The sequence below is a fragment of the Schistocerca cancellata genome, chromosome 10 (genome assembly GCF_023864275.1).
Source record: "Schistocerca cancellata isolate TAMUIC-IGC-003103 chromosome 10, iqSchCanc2.1, whole genome shotgun sequence".
Classification (NCBI taxonomy): Eukaryota; Metazoa; Arthropoda; class Insecta; order Orthoptera; family Acrididae; genus Schistocerca; species Schistocerca cancellata.
In genome coordinates this window covers 161059225-161075661 of record NC_064635.1, presented here as the reverse complement: position 1 = coordinate 161075661, position 16437 = coordinate 161059225, and the positions used below count along the sequence as shown (strand labels likewise).

The 16437-nt window shown below is 38.8% G+C and overlaps 1 protein-coding gene across 3 annotated transcripts in view; it reads left to right on the top strand.

The window, feature by feature from the left end:
- The first annotated feature begins 3588 nt into the window (after positions 1-3588).
- The window catches only part of LOC126106874 (mitochondrial import inner membrane translocase subunit TIM44), a 52599-nt gene continuing 39750 nt past the window's right edge, over positions 3589-16437 (top strand). For 2 of the 3 annotated variants that reach the window (XM_049913274.1, XM_049913272.1), the window contains exons 1-5: positions 3664-3778; positions 3965-4075; positions 4163-4323; positions 4417-4550; positions 9469-9748. In XM_049913274.1, coding sequence (XP_049769231.1) covers positions 3767-3778; positions 3965-4075; positions 4163-4323; positions 4417-4550; positions 9469-9748 — 698 coding nt within the window. In that variant the 5' untranslated portion in view covers positions 3664-3766. Of the gene's footprint in view, positions 3779-3964; positions 4076-4162; positions 4324-4416; positions 4551-9468; positions 9749-16437 lie in introns of all 3 variants that reach the window. The other variant, XM_049913273.1, reaches the window with a different exon arrangement.

Here is a 16437-nt window from a genome sequence, read left to right as displayed (position 1 = left end):
GATTGAATAACATTGGGGATAGGCTACAACCCTGTCTCACTCCATTCCCAACCACTGCTTCCCTTTCATGCCCCTCGACTCTTATAACTGCCGTCTGGTTTCTGTACAAATTGTAAATAGCCTTTCGCTCCCTGTATTTTACTCCTGCCATCTTCAGAATTTGAAAGAGGGTATTACAGACAACATCGTCAAAAGCTTTCTCTAAGTCTTCAAATGCTAGAAATGTAGGTTTGCCTTTCCTTAATCTATTTTCTAAGATCATCTACATTCTCTTCCGTTTCTATAATATTGTCCTCAAGATCACCACCCTTGTACAGACCCTCTATATTCTCCTTCCGCCTTTCTGCTTTCCCTTCTTTGCTTAGAACTGGGTTTCCATCTGAGCTCTTGATATTCATGCAAGTGGTTCTCTTTTCTCCAAAGGTCTCTTTAATTTTCCTGTACGCAATATCTATCTTACCCCTAGTGACATGCACCTCTACATCCTTAATTTGTCCTCTAGCCATTACTGCTTAGCCATTTTGCACTTCCTGTCAATCTCATTTTTGAGATGTTTGTATTCCTTTTTGCCTGCTTATTTACTGCATTTTTATATTTTCACCTTTCATCAATTAAATTCAATATCTCTTCTGTTACCCGAGGATTTCTATTAGCCCTCGTCTTTTTACCTACTTTCACTATTTCATCTCTCAAAGCTACGCATTCTTCTTCTACTGAATTTCTTTCCCCAATTCTTGTCAATCATTCCCCAATGCTCTACCTGAAGCTCTCTACAACCTCTGGTTCTTTCAGTTTATCCAGGTCCCATCACCTCAAATTCCCACCTATTTGCAGTTTCTTCAGTTTTAATCTACAGTTCATAACCAATAGAGTGTGGTCAGAGTCCACATCTGCCCCAGGAAATGTCTTAGAATTTAAAACATGGTTCCTGAATCTCTGTCTTACCATTATATAATCTATCTGAGGCCTACCAGTATCTCCAAGCTTCTTCCATGTATACAGCCTTCTTTTATGATTCTTGAACCAAGTGTTAGCTATGATTAAGTTATGTTCTGTGCAAAATCCTACCAGCTGGCTTCTCTTTTCATTCCTTACTCCCATTCCATATTCACCTACTGTGTTTCTTTCTCTTCCTTTCCCTACTATCGAGTTCCAGTCACCTATGACTATTAAATTTTCGTCTCCCTTCACTATCTGAATAATTTCTTTTATCGCATCATACATTTCATCAATCTCTTCGTCATCTGCAGAGCTAGATGGCATATAAACTTGTACTACTGCGGTAGGCGTGGGCTTTGTATCTATCTTGGCCACAATAATGCGTTCACTACACTGTTTGTAGCAGCTTACCTGTATTCCCATTTTCCTATTCACTATTAAACCTACTCCTGCATTACCCCTATTTGATTTTGTGTTTATAACCCTGTAGTCACCTGACCAGAACTCTTGTTCCTCCTGCCACCAAACTTCACTAATTCCCACTATATCTAACTTTAACCTATCCATTTTCCTTTTTAAATTTTCTAACCTACCTGCCCGATTAAGGGCTCTCACATTCCACACTCCGATCCATGGAACACCAGTTTTCTCCTGATAACAACCTTCTCTTGCTTAGTCCTTCCCCCCCCCCCCCCCCCCCCCCCCCCCCCGGAGATCCAAATGGGGGAATATTTTACCCAAGAGGACGCCATCATCATTTAATCATACAGTAAAGCTGCATGCCCTCGGGAAAAATTACGGCTGCAGTTTCCCCTTGCTTTCAGCCATTCGCAGTACCAGCACAGCAAGGCCGTTTTGGTTAGTGTTGCAAGGCCAGATCAGTCAATCATCCAGACTGTTGCCCCTGCAACTACTGAAAAGGCTGCTGCCCCTCTTCAGGAACCATACGTTTGTCTGGCCTCTCAACAAATGATACCCCTCCGTTGTGGTTGCACCTACGGTATGGCTATCTGTATCGCTGAGGAACGCAAGCCTCCCTACCAACGGCACGGTCCATGGTTCATGGGTGGAGGGAGTGAATAGTATGATTATGTAAATTGATTGCATCACCTCTTGCTGGTTTCAGTAAATAATATTAGCATCACCTCTTGGTGATTTCAGTAACTGATACTAAACAGTTTTTTGTGTAGTCCTTATTGTTTCAACTCAGTGCAGTGTTTGTATTCTGTTCTTATTTAAGTTGTGATCTACTGTACGTGTCTATGTTGTTTGCTTCAAACATGGTAAATAAATGCATGGTTGTCGATGAATTGATAGTTTGTATAATGTACTGTAGCAAACTATAAACTGGGTGACTTGACCTGCTGGGAATATGAACATGACCAGTGCAGAAGCTAACAGCACTGTAGCATAGAAGATGTTAACACACAAAATCACCATTTATGCTACTACGTAGGCCCACCAGCAAGGGAACCTGCTTAATATTCTATTTAAACTTACAATGAGAGCAAATTAATCTGTAGTCTGACGTTACTGAGCATTCTTTTGCAGGAATGTATGATGTGGCATAGAAACCATATTTGTTAGCAAGCTTAAAACGAGCATCAGAGGTTTATAGGAGACACTAATTAATAACGTCTGTATAATTTCTTTTATACAACCTATGTAGATCAGAAAGGGCATTGTTTTCCTACCACCATCCTACGGCCAATACATTCTGCTTTATCATATTTAGTGAATATATTACAGTCTATTTAACTTAGAACAGAGGGAAAATGCTTATATTCGTTTGCTACGAAGAGTAGCTGTTGTACTTTGCTTGCTCAAGTTAGGCCACTCACTTCACTACAGCTTTGAAGGCTACACTCTGTTCTAGATAACCATGTAACGCTACTGTATATTTCACTCGCCCTGAGAAAAATGAAAATACTGATACCGCATACGGAAATTTTTAGATTGCAAGTTGATTAATCGATTAAGCAGAGAAAAATCTTCGATGAGAGCGCTATAGAAGTCAAAAGCACAAGCCAACAGTAACTGTACACCTTTACATCGCAATTTATCGCAGGGCAAACACTAAACAAGATTAGAAGTTACAGAACTTCCACTCACATAAATGAACGTTCACATAAACTGAAGAACGAAACAGAGCAAAAGTATTCTCAAACTAAGGTTAGCGTAAAGGTCAATTAACACACTAACTAAAATTACGCTGGTCTTTAAATACAGTGCTTGTGAAATTTTTCCATACAGTAACCAACCCTTCACTTATTTATTGTAACAATTTGTTTCTCCATACAGATTACTGATAACTGTTAGCGGTGAGAACATCGTTTTAAATACCACTGCGCGGCGTTAAAATTAGTGTATAAACACATACCTTGTACGTTATGGGTGTTGGAAACTGTGATTCCCTAGGAATTAAGATCAAAATTACAGTAACACACGAGGCTCCAGCTACTAATATTAAACTAATATTCTTGTTCGTCCTCCGCGCTACAATACACAAGACGACTGCCGTCAACCAAATAGCGATTACGATAAACAGTCCGACTCCAACACCAAGTACGCGGGTAGTCATACTGCATTTAGCTTCAGATTTTTCAAAAGCTTGATAACATCGTGTCACTTGCTGTTCACTAACACAAAATTTACGCGCGATTTCCTAGCGTGAACAACTGCTTGATTGTTGACAATATCTAAAACTTTATGCAAGCAACATCAAGCAACGTGCTCTCAGTCATTCAGCTGTTCTTGTTGCTGCAGAGTATCGGAAGAAATGAGTGGGGTACGTCCTACCTGGTGAACTCTTGTACTGTATGAATTGATGCATGCGATGGTAATAACGCCACGTGAGATGTAAAAATGTACTTTTTGGAAGTAATTGTTTATAAATGTGATCTTAGTGATTTTTGGACAATAGAGAGCGTTAAATGAACCGAGTTAAGGGTTATGTGTATGTACGAGCCACGGCAACGATGTAATATTTATCCCTGATAATTACTAAATAACTTCGCCTTTTCAGCTGCAGAGTAAAATATTGAAACCTGGGGTGGTTCGCTGTTGCATTAATCGCACACCGAAAACAGAAATTGTACGACACACTGCTGCAGCTACTCAAAATGGGACGGTACCTGTGAGTAGGAAGATGCTGTGCATGAATTTTGTACTGCTGATCCACTGTTTTCAACATTTTATGTTTTTTTTGTATAATGTATTCCAGGTTAGATTATATTCCTCGCAGAGGAAACCAAACTTCTTCTCTCAGTTTATTGAAAACATCAAACAGGAAATGGCAAAGAATAAAGAGATGAAAGAAAGTTTAAAGAAATTTAGAGAAGAGGCAGAAAAATTGGAGCAGTCGGAAGCATTGCAGAAAGCAAGGTAAGAGTGTTATTTTTGATATAATCCACAATGATAAATTAAGCATATGTGTTGGATGATGAGACTAATATACCTATGAAATAACTTGTGAAGGCAGAAGTTCCAAACAGTGGAATCTGAAGCTTCAAGGAGCACTGAAGTAATAAAGGAGAAGTTTGGCACAATTAAGGAGAAAGTGCAAGAAGCACTAGAGGAGGCTGGAAAATCTGAAATAGCCAAGAAAGCTGGTGAGTGTTAATATAATGAATGTTTGGCTATACCAAATTTTCTGTCTGTTAGTCAGATTATTTTGCCTCATGGTACAGATTGTTTTTCCAGATTTACTTATTTAGCCTTGTCACTTGATACTTCTATCTAAGGTAAATATTTCCTATCATGGTTCTCAATGCATTACAGTATGGTTTTTAAGTTGTGGTAGGTGGATAGTAAATGAATCTGCATGAAATTGCAAAACGTTTTAACTTGAATTCACTGCTACATCTTTGTGCCTCACGCTAGTCACTTCTAATTTCTCACAAATTTTTGTTTATTGTTGTACATGCTCAAGACCTAGTCACTTCGTTGACCAGTCTCCTGTGGGATGTCCATATGATTTATATATTTTGCTCTTTATCTGTTGCTGCAGTGAATTGTCAAATGTTATGCACTCATCTTTGTTATTCTCAATGTGTCTATTACCACATAACCTTTAACAATCCAACTGTATCCCGTGTCCTTTTTATCTTTTACTAAGTTCAGAAAGTACTCTATACAGCTCCAGAGAAATTTAGGATTAACTAAAGCATTGTTACTAATATACCAACTCACAAGCGAACTGCCATCTTTTAACTTAACATAAACCTCAAGCTATTCTACATATCAGTCTGTCAACATAAATACATTTCAAAAACTAACATAGATGGAAAAGATGTACTGTAAATGTTCTGTTCGCTTTATGTTTGCACACTGCTGATATCTCATCATTAAGGTACAAATGAAGTGGGCATCTGGCAGTTGGCATGAAATTTAAGACAAATGAGCTATCAATGTAATGGTTATGTACTTGCAGCATTTCTTTGCATTGTTTTCCTTTAGAGCCAGCAACACAATTTTCATTGTAATCCTCAGGCCATTCTCCATTTTGATAAGTTTAATAATATAAGCAAATCATTTGCCTTTTCCCATTACTTATATATTTGAAAACTTCTGTAGGACTTCAAGGTCAGGTGCTGCTTCTTCAGTCCTCACTTTTGGTCAAAAGTATGAGTGTAACACAACAAATGATGCCTTTTGAATTACACAATGGGTTTTTGTCAAAATTTTTGTAGCCAAACACAGAATGGGAAATGGACTAATAGGGTATCAAAGTATTCAGTGTGAAAATTAGTTTTGCTTAAAAAATTAATTTGTTTGAAAGTAATCAGGTTAATTAAGAAACACTTAAGTAGTGATTCGAGGGAAAATTGAAATATTTCATGAATCTATGTAAATGAAGAGAGTTTCAGAGGGAGCATTAGGGAAAGATCGACAAGAACAGGGGAAAGAAATACAGGTGATCAAGAATAGGTAGCTTTGAGAAATGAAATAGTGAAGGTAGCAGAGGATCAAGAAGGTAAAAGGCAAGGGCTAGTAGAAGTCCTTGGATAATGCAAGAGATATTGAATTTTACTGATAAAAGGAGAAAATATAAAAAAATGCCGTAAATGAAGCATGTGGAAAGAAATACAAACGTCTCAAAAATGAGATCAAGAGGAACTGCAAAACGGCTAAGCGGGAATGGTGAGAAGATAAATGTAAGGATATAGAATCATATATCATTAGGGGTAAGATAGGTGCTGCCAACAGGAAATTAGAGAGACCTTTGGAGAAAAGAGAACCACCTGTATGAATATCAAGAGCTCAGATGGTAAACCAGTCCTAAATAAAGAAGGGAAGGCTGAAAGGTGAAAGGAGTATATAGAGGGTCTACGCAAGTGCCATGTACTAAAGGGCAATATGAAAATGGAAGAAGACGTAGATGAAAATTAGATGGGAGATATGATACTGCATGAACGATGTGACAGAGAACTGAAAGACATAAACAGAAACAATGCCCTGGAAGTAGACAACTTTTTGTTACAAATCTGATAGACTTGGGAGAGCCAGCAATGACCAGACTCTTCCATCTTGTGGGCAAGATGTGTGAGACAGGTGAAATACCCTCAGACTTCAAGAAGAATATAACAAAGAAAGTAGGTGCTGACAAGTGTGAAAATTACTGCGGGGAAGATGGGTTTGGATTCTGTAGAAATGTAGGAACACGTGAGGCAATACTGATGACCATATGATTTACCTTGGAAGGTAGATTAAGGAAAGGCAAACCTATGTTTCTAGCATTTGTAAACTTAGAGAAAGCTTTTGACAGTGTTGACTGGAATACTCTCTTTCAAATTCTGAAAGTGGCAGGGGTAAAATACAGCGAGCGAAAAGCTGTTTACAATTTGTACAGAAAACATATGACAGATATGAGTGTCGAGGGGCATGAAAGGGAAGCAGTAGTTGAGAAGAAAGTGAGACAGGGTTGTAGCATATCCCCCATGTTCTTCAATCTGTATATTGAGCAAGCAGTAAAGGAAACAAAACAGTAAAGGAAACAAAAGAAAAATTTGGAGTAGGAATTAAAATCCTTCGAGAAGAAATAAAAACCATGTGGTTTGCTGATGACATTGTAATTCTGTCAGAGACAACGAAGGACGTGGAAGAACAGTTGAATGGAGTGGACAGTGTCTTGAAAGCAAGATATAAGATAAACATCAACAAAACCAAATGAGGATAATGGAATGTAGTCGAATTAAATCAGGTGGTGCTGAGAGAATTAGGTTAGGAAATGAGAGACTTAAATGAGTACAAGAATTTTACTATTTGGGCAGCAAAATAACTGATGATGGTCAAAGTAGAGAGGATGTAAAATGTAGACCAGCAGTGGCAAGGAAAGCGTTTCTCAAGAAGAGAAATTTGTTAACATCAAGTATAGATTTAAGTAACAGGAAATCTTTTCAGAAAGTATTTGATGGGGTTTAGCCACAGTTGATAAACAGTCTAGACAAGAAGAGAATAGCTGCTTTTAAAATTTTGTGCTACAGAAGAATGCTTAATATTAGATGGGTAGATCACGTAATTAATGAGTAGGTACTGAACGGAGCTGGGGAGAAGAGGAATTTGTGGCACAAGTTGACTAGGAGGAGGAATCTGTTGGTAGGACATGCTGTGAAGCATCAAGGTATGACCAATTTAGTATTGGTGGGAAGCATGGAGTGTAAAAATCATAGAGGGAGTCCAAGAGATGAATACACTAAGCAGATTCAGAAGGATGTAGGTTGCAGTATTTACTCAGAGGTGAAGAGACTTGCACAGGCTAGAGTAGCATGGAGAGCTGCATCAAACCAGCCTTTGGACTGAAGACCACAACAACATGTAAATGAAGTCCAGAATGAGATTTTCACTCTGCAGCGTAGTGTGCGCTGATATGAAACTTCCTGGTAGATTAGAACTGTGTGCTGGAGCAAGACTCAAACTTGGGACCTTTGCCTTTCGCGGGCAAGTGCTCTACCATCTGAGCTACCCAAGCACGACTCACTCCCTGTCCTCACAGCTTTAATTCCACCAGTACCTCGTCTCCTACTTTCCAAACTTCACAAAAGCTCTCCTGCGATCCTTGTAGAACTAGCACTCCTGTAAGAAAGGATATTGCGGAGACATGGCTAGCTTTAGAATAGTAAGAATTCCTACAACTACAATTAAACTGCTCTTTGATGGTTATGGCAATGAGCATGAGGGTCAACCATTTCAACAGCTGAAGAAGTTATAATTACATTTCTCATCTCATTATATATAGTGGATTTCTGTCTTTCATGGAGAAAAAATAAAATCAATCACAGCATGAATTGAAAAATTTCTGCTTTACACTAATGCCTGACATAAGAATAACTAATGCTATATTCTTATGTCAGGTCACTTATTAGTTTGATGATATAGTCTGTTTTGATGTTGTACTAATTGCTAGACTGAACAAAGAATTCCTTTACCTTAGCAACTATTTCAGATCACAGAAGGTAAGTTTGCCTCAAGAGATTCAGGGCATCAACTGTTTTGTAATCTCGCTATTGTGCTCTGTGATAACTTTACATTACTGGGTCACACTAGTCAATAGTACGCCATTGCAGTTGTCAGAAGATTTTCTGTTGCACTACATATATGTGTTATGGAGGAGTTAGTTATGAGAGGAGTTAGAGTGCATAACATTATTTCCTTTGGGCTATATTCACTTTGTATAGGGGACAGCTTTAATCAGGGAAATTTAAGCTGAAAATTTAATGCCTACTGCTACTAGCAAAGTCATCCAATTTTACAGACCTCATAAAACACAAAACAAATTATCTAGAAAATTAGGTATAAGTGCTCCTCTCAGATGAAGAAATTAGCACAGGGGAGGAAAAAGTGACATGCTTCATCAAACCACTCAGAAGGCGTATGAAGAAAAATCCTCTCGGAGGATAAAACTTTGCTATTGAATTGTTGCCATGAGTAAAATTTTAACAGAAGAGAGGGTGTGGTTCTTATTGACATATTAACAGTAGCTCTACAGAATCTAGTAGATAAGTTTTATCTTCATAGATGATAGTTTGATTGTCAGGTTCTATATTTGATAAGGATTCTTTATGCTGATCGTCTGAAAACTTCTCTCACACCTCATTATCACGATACTTATGAAAATCTCTGGCATCCAGCCCATCAGTCGGCAAGACTCACTGAAGCCAGAATCGTTTCTGAAGATGTCCTACACAGCTCTGGATGAAAAGTCAGGATTGAAAGTTTCTTAGAATACAACCATACTACTTGGAAGATTCACCAGCAACACCTTTGTAACTACTGTCTTTCTGCATTGTGTACGTAGGAAAAAGTTCAGGGGAATTTGAATTTATGCACAACTGGGTGCTACAGTAGGCAGTAGAAGGATTTTCATACTAATACCGTCTTTCTGTTGTATTAATATGAGTTTCACAGCATTCCTCCATTGGGTTCTGATATGCAGTTCCCTCATAGTGAAATATACTTACTTCTTCATTAGACTTTGTCTATTAATTGATGAGGATGATGCATTAATATTGTGAACGTCTTTTCTGGCAGGTCAAATTGGTGAAGAGCTCGGCAAATCAGCAAGGGATGCCGCAGAAGCAGTTCAGGAGAAAGGGGCAGCACTGAGTCAGTCAGGTGCATTCCGTGCTGTCACTCAGGGAGCATCAACTATCAAGAAGGAAATTGAAGAATCTGGGGTGCGAGCAAACTTGTACCGTCCTCCGGAGCGCTTGCGAAAGCGTGTAGAGTTTGCTGCTGCTGCCCATGATGCTGCCAAGGACATTGCACCTGATACAGAGTCTACTGGAATCGAATTGCACAAAGATTCAAGGTAATTTGGAGAAAAAACAGATATTAAACAGTGGCTTTGAAATTGCTTTAAATGTGAATGATGGTGCTAAAACTTAAACCATTTGATACCTCATTCACAACCTTGCTATCAAACGTAGAGGTATGACCTGACACGGTTTTCCTTTAGAGTAATGTTCATTTTTCTGTACTGTCTACAAATTTAACTGAATAGTATGTGCAGTCTCCATCTCAAGGAATGTTCTGGGAAATGTTATTTATGAACCTAACTTTATGTGAAATGCTACATTTGAGACTCGTGCTGAATATCAAAATGTGCTTGGCTTGTTTGAAATCGTATCACTATTGAGTGCATGCAACAACAAATTCTTGTTCAAACAAATTCCGGACTTGCAGCTGGTCGTTGTTTATTACATACTACAGTATTTCAACTGGGCACCTGCCAGTCTTCTTCAGGTGAGCCATGAAGGCCTTAATCAGTCTTCGATGGCTCACCTGAAGATGACTGGCAGGTGCCCAGTTGAAATATCATGAGATATATTAATCCCTCAACTTAAATCCCTGAGTTATCTCATTTTTATTATTTTGACAGAAGCTTGAATTCCCGAGTACACTCAGACAACTTCAGAACAGACCTTTGAAAAAATAAAACGCCGCTTATATCCTTTTCAACATTGATAGTCAAGTGTTCGGCCACTAGAGCGCATTTGGTTCTGCAGTGGAACCTCGCATAATTCATTCCAGAATCTTACTCATTGTGAGAAACACTCGTTAAGCGAAACAATTTATCCTGTATAAATTAATGTAAAATACCATAATGCGTTCCATTTAGAAAAAGTACAAAAAGTTTACCTTATTTATGCCATTTAGTCAAAGAAAATTATACATGTAGTATTATGTACTTTGTTATTCATGATACGTAAGTAATTCGTTTTACTAGGAAGCTATCTATTGTAATTTGTTTCTGCCGACACTTCAACATTTGACAAAAATGCGACAGATAAATTTGTAGCATGCTTTATTGGAGTGATGGTTTTCAATGTACAATGCAATCGATCTCCATGCTTTCAGCATTTATCTTACTGTGCCAGAAAATTGCTGGTTGCTGTTACTGTCACTGCCTCCTCGTCCTCCTCATCCTCATCCTCTTCCTCTTCCAAAGAAACCCTCTCTACAATTTCCTGCTGTGTAACACACTCTTCGGTCGTCATTTCTTGGCTGTGATCTTCCACAAGCTCATTGATATCATTGTTATCCATTTCTAGTGCCATGCTCTTAGTGAAAGACACAATCTTGTCCTAGGTACTGACTCAAATACCTCAGAGTCACATTCGACAACACACTCTAGCCAAAGCGTCTTCCAAGCACAAGTGAGAGTTTTCTCGGTAACTCCTGTCCCTTGCCTTTTCAGTCATCTTGACGCAGACAATGATGTTGAAGTGGTATTTCCAAAACTCTCTGAAAATGAGAGTGATAGCTTCAGTCAACTCAAAGCAAAGCTTGAAGAATCGTTAATTTAGAGGTTCTTAAAGTTAGAAATAATCTGCTAGTCCAGAGGCTGGAGTAACGGAATGGTGTTGGGAGGCAGAAATTTTATCTTGATGAATTGAAATTCTTCGAGGAGGTGGTCTAGTAGGCCTGAAGATTGGGCAGGACCATTGTCATAACAAGCAAGACATGGAGTGGCAGATTCGTCTGAAGCTAATATTTTTTCACTGAAGGACTAAACAATTGATTGAGCCAATCACAAAAAAGATCATGTGTCACCCAAGCTTTGTTGTTGAATCTCCACATCACATTTAACCTGGACTTAACACTACTTGAAGGCTCGTGGAATTTCCGAATGGTAAACAATCGACGGTTTAATTTTCAAATCGCCACTTGAACTGGTACAGAATAGCAGTGTGAGACAGTCTTTGAATGGCTTGTGGCCAAGCAATGCATTCTCCTCTGCTGTTGTGAAGGTATGCTTTAACATCTTTTTCCATAACAGACCCACTTTGTCACAATTAAAAACCTGTTGCGGCAGATAACCCTCAGAATATACGAGCATCTTGAAGTTGCTAATGAAGTTCTCGGCTGCCTTCGTGTTGGGGCTGGCTACTTCACTGTGCCTCACAATGCTGTGGATGCTGATTCTCGAACAATCCATGGCCTCCCTTAAACACCTCTTTGCCCACTTATGATCCTGGCGCCGCCTTAGCGAGGTCAGCGAAAATCATTCTCACCTTCTCATAAACGATGTTCTCGTTAATACTGTTCGCCTTGCAATTGTTTTTCATTTATTCATATAAGGACCAACCTTTCAACATTGTGCCGAACTAGAAACCGTTGTTTAGATACTCTCGTCACTCCTTTTGAAGCATTATCTTCTTAATCTTGTCCTTGTTCTTGAGGATAGTGCAAATAGTTGATGCAGATGATTGTATGTGTATGCTAAATCAGCAATGCTCACACCACTTTCATGTTTTTCAGTGATTTTACCTTTCATTTCTAAAGTCATTTTCTTTCTCTTACGGTCGCCTTCTTGTGGCTTTATCTTTGGGGATATTTCTACAAAGGCAATTAAAATTTGCGCACATAAAAACGCTGTTTGAACAAAAGTTTAGCAAAACTTGTGATTACAAGTTGCACTAAGATGGTAGCAGAAAGAGTGCTAAACCCAGACTGCTGTAGATACTAAAGACATTGTTCATATGCTGCTGCCAACAGTGAAAGGTGTTCATATTGTTGAACGTTTTCCCTGCCACACAGAATGCCTGGTGATGACACACTAAATCGTCATCACTCACTGTGTGAAACATCACTCCGTAAGCAAGTCATTTTTTTACAATTTGTTTTGCTCGTTGTGCGAATTGCGCATCATGGGAAATGATTGTTAAGTGAAGGTCTACTGTACATCTGTAGCCTTGCTGTCGCATTTTGGTTGAGGTGGATGCCACTAGATATCGTCTTCACTGTGTGCAGCTTTAGATACTCAACAACAAAACTCACACTTTGAGACTCTCTCTCCTGTATTGTGGTTTAGGCAGTGCTTCGGAAAAAGGGTGGCTGTAGTGATCCTGAGTTTGAAATTGAGTTTCACAGCTCAGAAAGTGAAGAAGAATGTGATGTTACTTCATAGAAACTGAAAGTGACGATTGTTCATCGGTTGAGTGATAAGTGCTTGCCAGTGGTAATCCACTGTGCTTCATCCAGCTTCTCCATCTATGTTAACGGAAAACCGTTTTGAAATACGTGATTAGACTTCATAGCTACATGGAAACTAAAAAATGACTATAAGTTTCAGGATATTTTAGTGAAAGTTGAGTGCATGAGTATACTCGGGATTTTATTATTGGTGATCTTCAAAATTTTGTAACTCATTATTTTGAGCTTTAAAAGCTGTATTTGTACAAGGGTGGTTTGGAAAGTTCTCGGTATCACCACGAGAGGTCAGCACTAGTGCAACAAGTTGTTCATGTGATATTTATTGGATTGTTACCCATAAACACGTGCCACGCCAGTGCTCTTGGAAGAGAGCTGTGGCGGTGATGTGGCGCTGTTGTTGTTCCCGCATAGTGATTTGTGAAGATGGAAAAAATTCAGATTCGAGCAGTGTTAAGTACTTCGTAAAGAAAGGTATGAAAGCAAAGGACATTTATGCAGATTTCCAGAATACACTGGGGACTCTGCTCCTTCATATTCAACTGCTGCCAAGTGGACAAATGAATTGAAATTTGGTCGGGAGAGTTTGGATGATGATCCACACAGAAGTTGGCCAAGATGTGTCACTACTCCAGAAATCATTGCAAAAGTGCACAAAATGGTCATAGAGGATTGCCGATTGAAAGTGTGTGAAATTGCTTGTGCTTGCCAGATGTCATCTGAAAGGGTATATCACATTTTACCTGAAGAATTAGAAATGGAAAAAAATTATCTGCAAGAAGGGTGCCACAACTCTTGACGCTGGATCAAAAACGTGCTGTCGCCATGGCAAAATTATGTGAACTAAGGTATGAATTGTTGCCACATCCACCTTATTCACCTGATATGGCACCGTCAGACTTCCATCTCTTCCCAAAACTGAAATTTTTTCTTGGTGGACAAAGATTCACTTCAGACGAAGAATTGATAGCCGGAGTTGACAACTATTTTTCAGACTTGCAGGAAACTCATTTTCGAGATGGGATCAAGGCACTGGAACATTGTTGGACCGAGTGTATTTATCTAAAAGGAGACTACATTGAAAAATAAAAAAAGTTTCAGTGATGTAAGTACTTTTTTTTCTATTCCATTCCAAGAACTTTTTAAACCACCCTCGTATGTCTGTGTAATGTCATTCATTATTGGACGTCTTTAATTCATAAAAAAATATTGTTTTTTGGAACAATGGAAACTCCATGATCAAGTGTAACAATATTATGAAAAGGATAGGTGCTACTCATCATATAGTGAAGATGCTGAGTCACAGATAGGCCCAACAAAAAGACTGTTAGAAAGTGAGCTTTCGGTCAGGAAGGCCTTTGTTGAAAATGGTCCACATACAAACACAAACACAATTTACATACACATGACCATCGTCTCTTGCTTTAGCTGCCAGAGACTGTGTGTGTGTGTGTGTGTGTGTGTGTGTGTGTGTGTGTGTGTGTGTGTGTGTGTGTGTGTGTGTGTGTGTGTGTGGTCTATTTTTGAGAAAGGCCTTGTTGGCCAAAAGCTCACTTTCCGACAGTCTTTTTGTTGTGTGTGTGTGCCAGTCAGCATCTGCGCTATCAGTGGCAGTATATTTGCTGTTGTTATTGTGTCAGCATGCACTAATGTGCACTCATGATCATAAATACGTATGTAGGCTAAATGACCACACAACAAAAGTAAATAAATTGAAAAGTAATATGTGTGAAAAATTTTAATACTCAGTAAAAAAAAATAGTGCATCCACACAAATTGTGGTAAAAAATGTTGTGTAAAATGTATGAAGCTCTCCAAAATGGAAAATGTTTCAAACATGGAAGCAAACATCAGCATATTACAGAATTTAAAGATACTCCCACTACAGTTTGCATGAAATACGGTTTTGTGTGGAAATGTGAAAGGTACTTCACAATATTTTGTTGCACAAAATAGAGTGCAGGTCTTCTGCCACACCATGGGCTGCCCTCTCAGCAACAAAGTACATGGTATACAAATATGATCTATTCATTTGTGTGCTCCACAAGCACAACATATAATTTCTAGGTGTTGAGAGCACTTAACCTCATTGGTTAAAAGATGCTGGAGGTGGAAGCGACTGTCTTCTTCCAGTGCATTTACCTTAATTTGTGTGTCCTGTCACACATCACAATTCCAGCTTCTTTCGCAGCACCTCTGTGTGGAAAATTTAAAATGTAGATATTTTTCACATGGTGTAGTACCCTTGAAATACCATGTGATTCTGCATCCTAGATGCCTTGTTCATGTAACAAGTGCATCTTGACTACACAGGGCACAACCAAATTTGTCACCTTGCTAAGACCACCATTGAAATTTCACATGGTCAGGCTGATGAACAGTGTAATAAATATGATAAACTAACTGCTGCTTTGCTCACATATTAGTAGTTTTGTTGTGATGTGTGATGGTGAGTCAGTAAGCAAGTGAGTAATTTTACAGTACGTCTGTATAAATAGCGGTGTAGAAATATATGTATAAAAAATGTATGCACCGCCATTATGTATCTGAATGCATACATTATATTTTATAATTATAGTTAAAATGCCTCAATTCATTACATTCATGCAGAAGTAGAATTTTTAGTGTTTTCTCTGGCTCACATAGTACTGAAAGTGAGAGTTTGCCACAAGGGCAACACATACCAACTGTTTCTCCATTTCATTATAATGATTTATAGTGCCCACATGCCCACATTTTTGATCCATCCCCCTCTCTGCCGTACAGCCTTTAAATGATGCTGCCATCATGAGCCTTTAAGTGTTTTTTTCTAAGATGTGACGGGTTTGTGACTGTTCTAATGTCTCTGTAGCGCTTAAGGCCATCTGAGCACTCTTAGAACTACAGGCGAAATGTGACTTAAGTTTGCAGGACTTATAGTAACTGTTGTACATGTGGTTTTCGAGCTGACCACCCAATTTTACAGTTGCATCTCCACCAAAATTCTCCAGCTGTCAGGTAGTGTAGGAACCCAATATCATGAACCAGTTGCACAATGATATGGAATTTGCACTGTCACAGAATAATCTGTATACACTAAGATTCTCTGACCAGCTTGCGAGTGTCGTCTGCATGCCACTCACGTATACCATATTTAAAATGTTAGTAATACTCAAAAAGATACAACTTCGTGAAGTAGTCTAAGGTCTTAGTCAGGTTTCAGACTATCTTCATGCTAAATACCATCAGAATCAGTTCAGCTGTTGAATCATGAAAATAAAACTAAGTTAATTGCCTTCACAATTAAAAATAGTGGTATTGTAGCGCCTCGAGAATTTCGGGGTGAATTCTAGAGATACTTGTATTTCACCGTCTCAAACACATGATATTTTAAGGGTGAGTGTGTGAGTGTGGAAATCTGTCTACTGCGCCATAGTTTATGTATGTGCAGGATGGGCATGTGTTATCAGAAGACTGAAGTTGTGGCGGTCTATCGGCACTGACAAGTGGTGGCCATATGTCTAGTATGAGGAGTAATCGAGGGCTACTCTTTGGCAGTGAAATAGTAGCGATTGTTGGGAACAA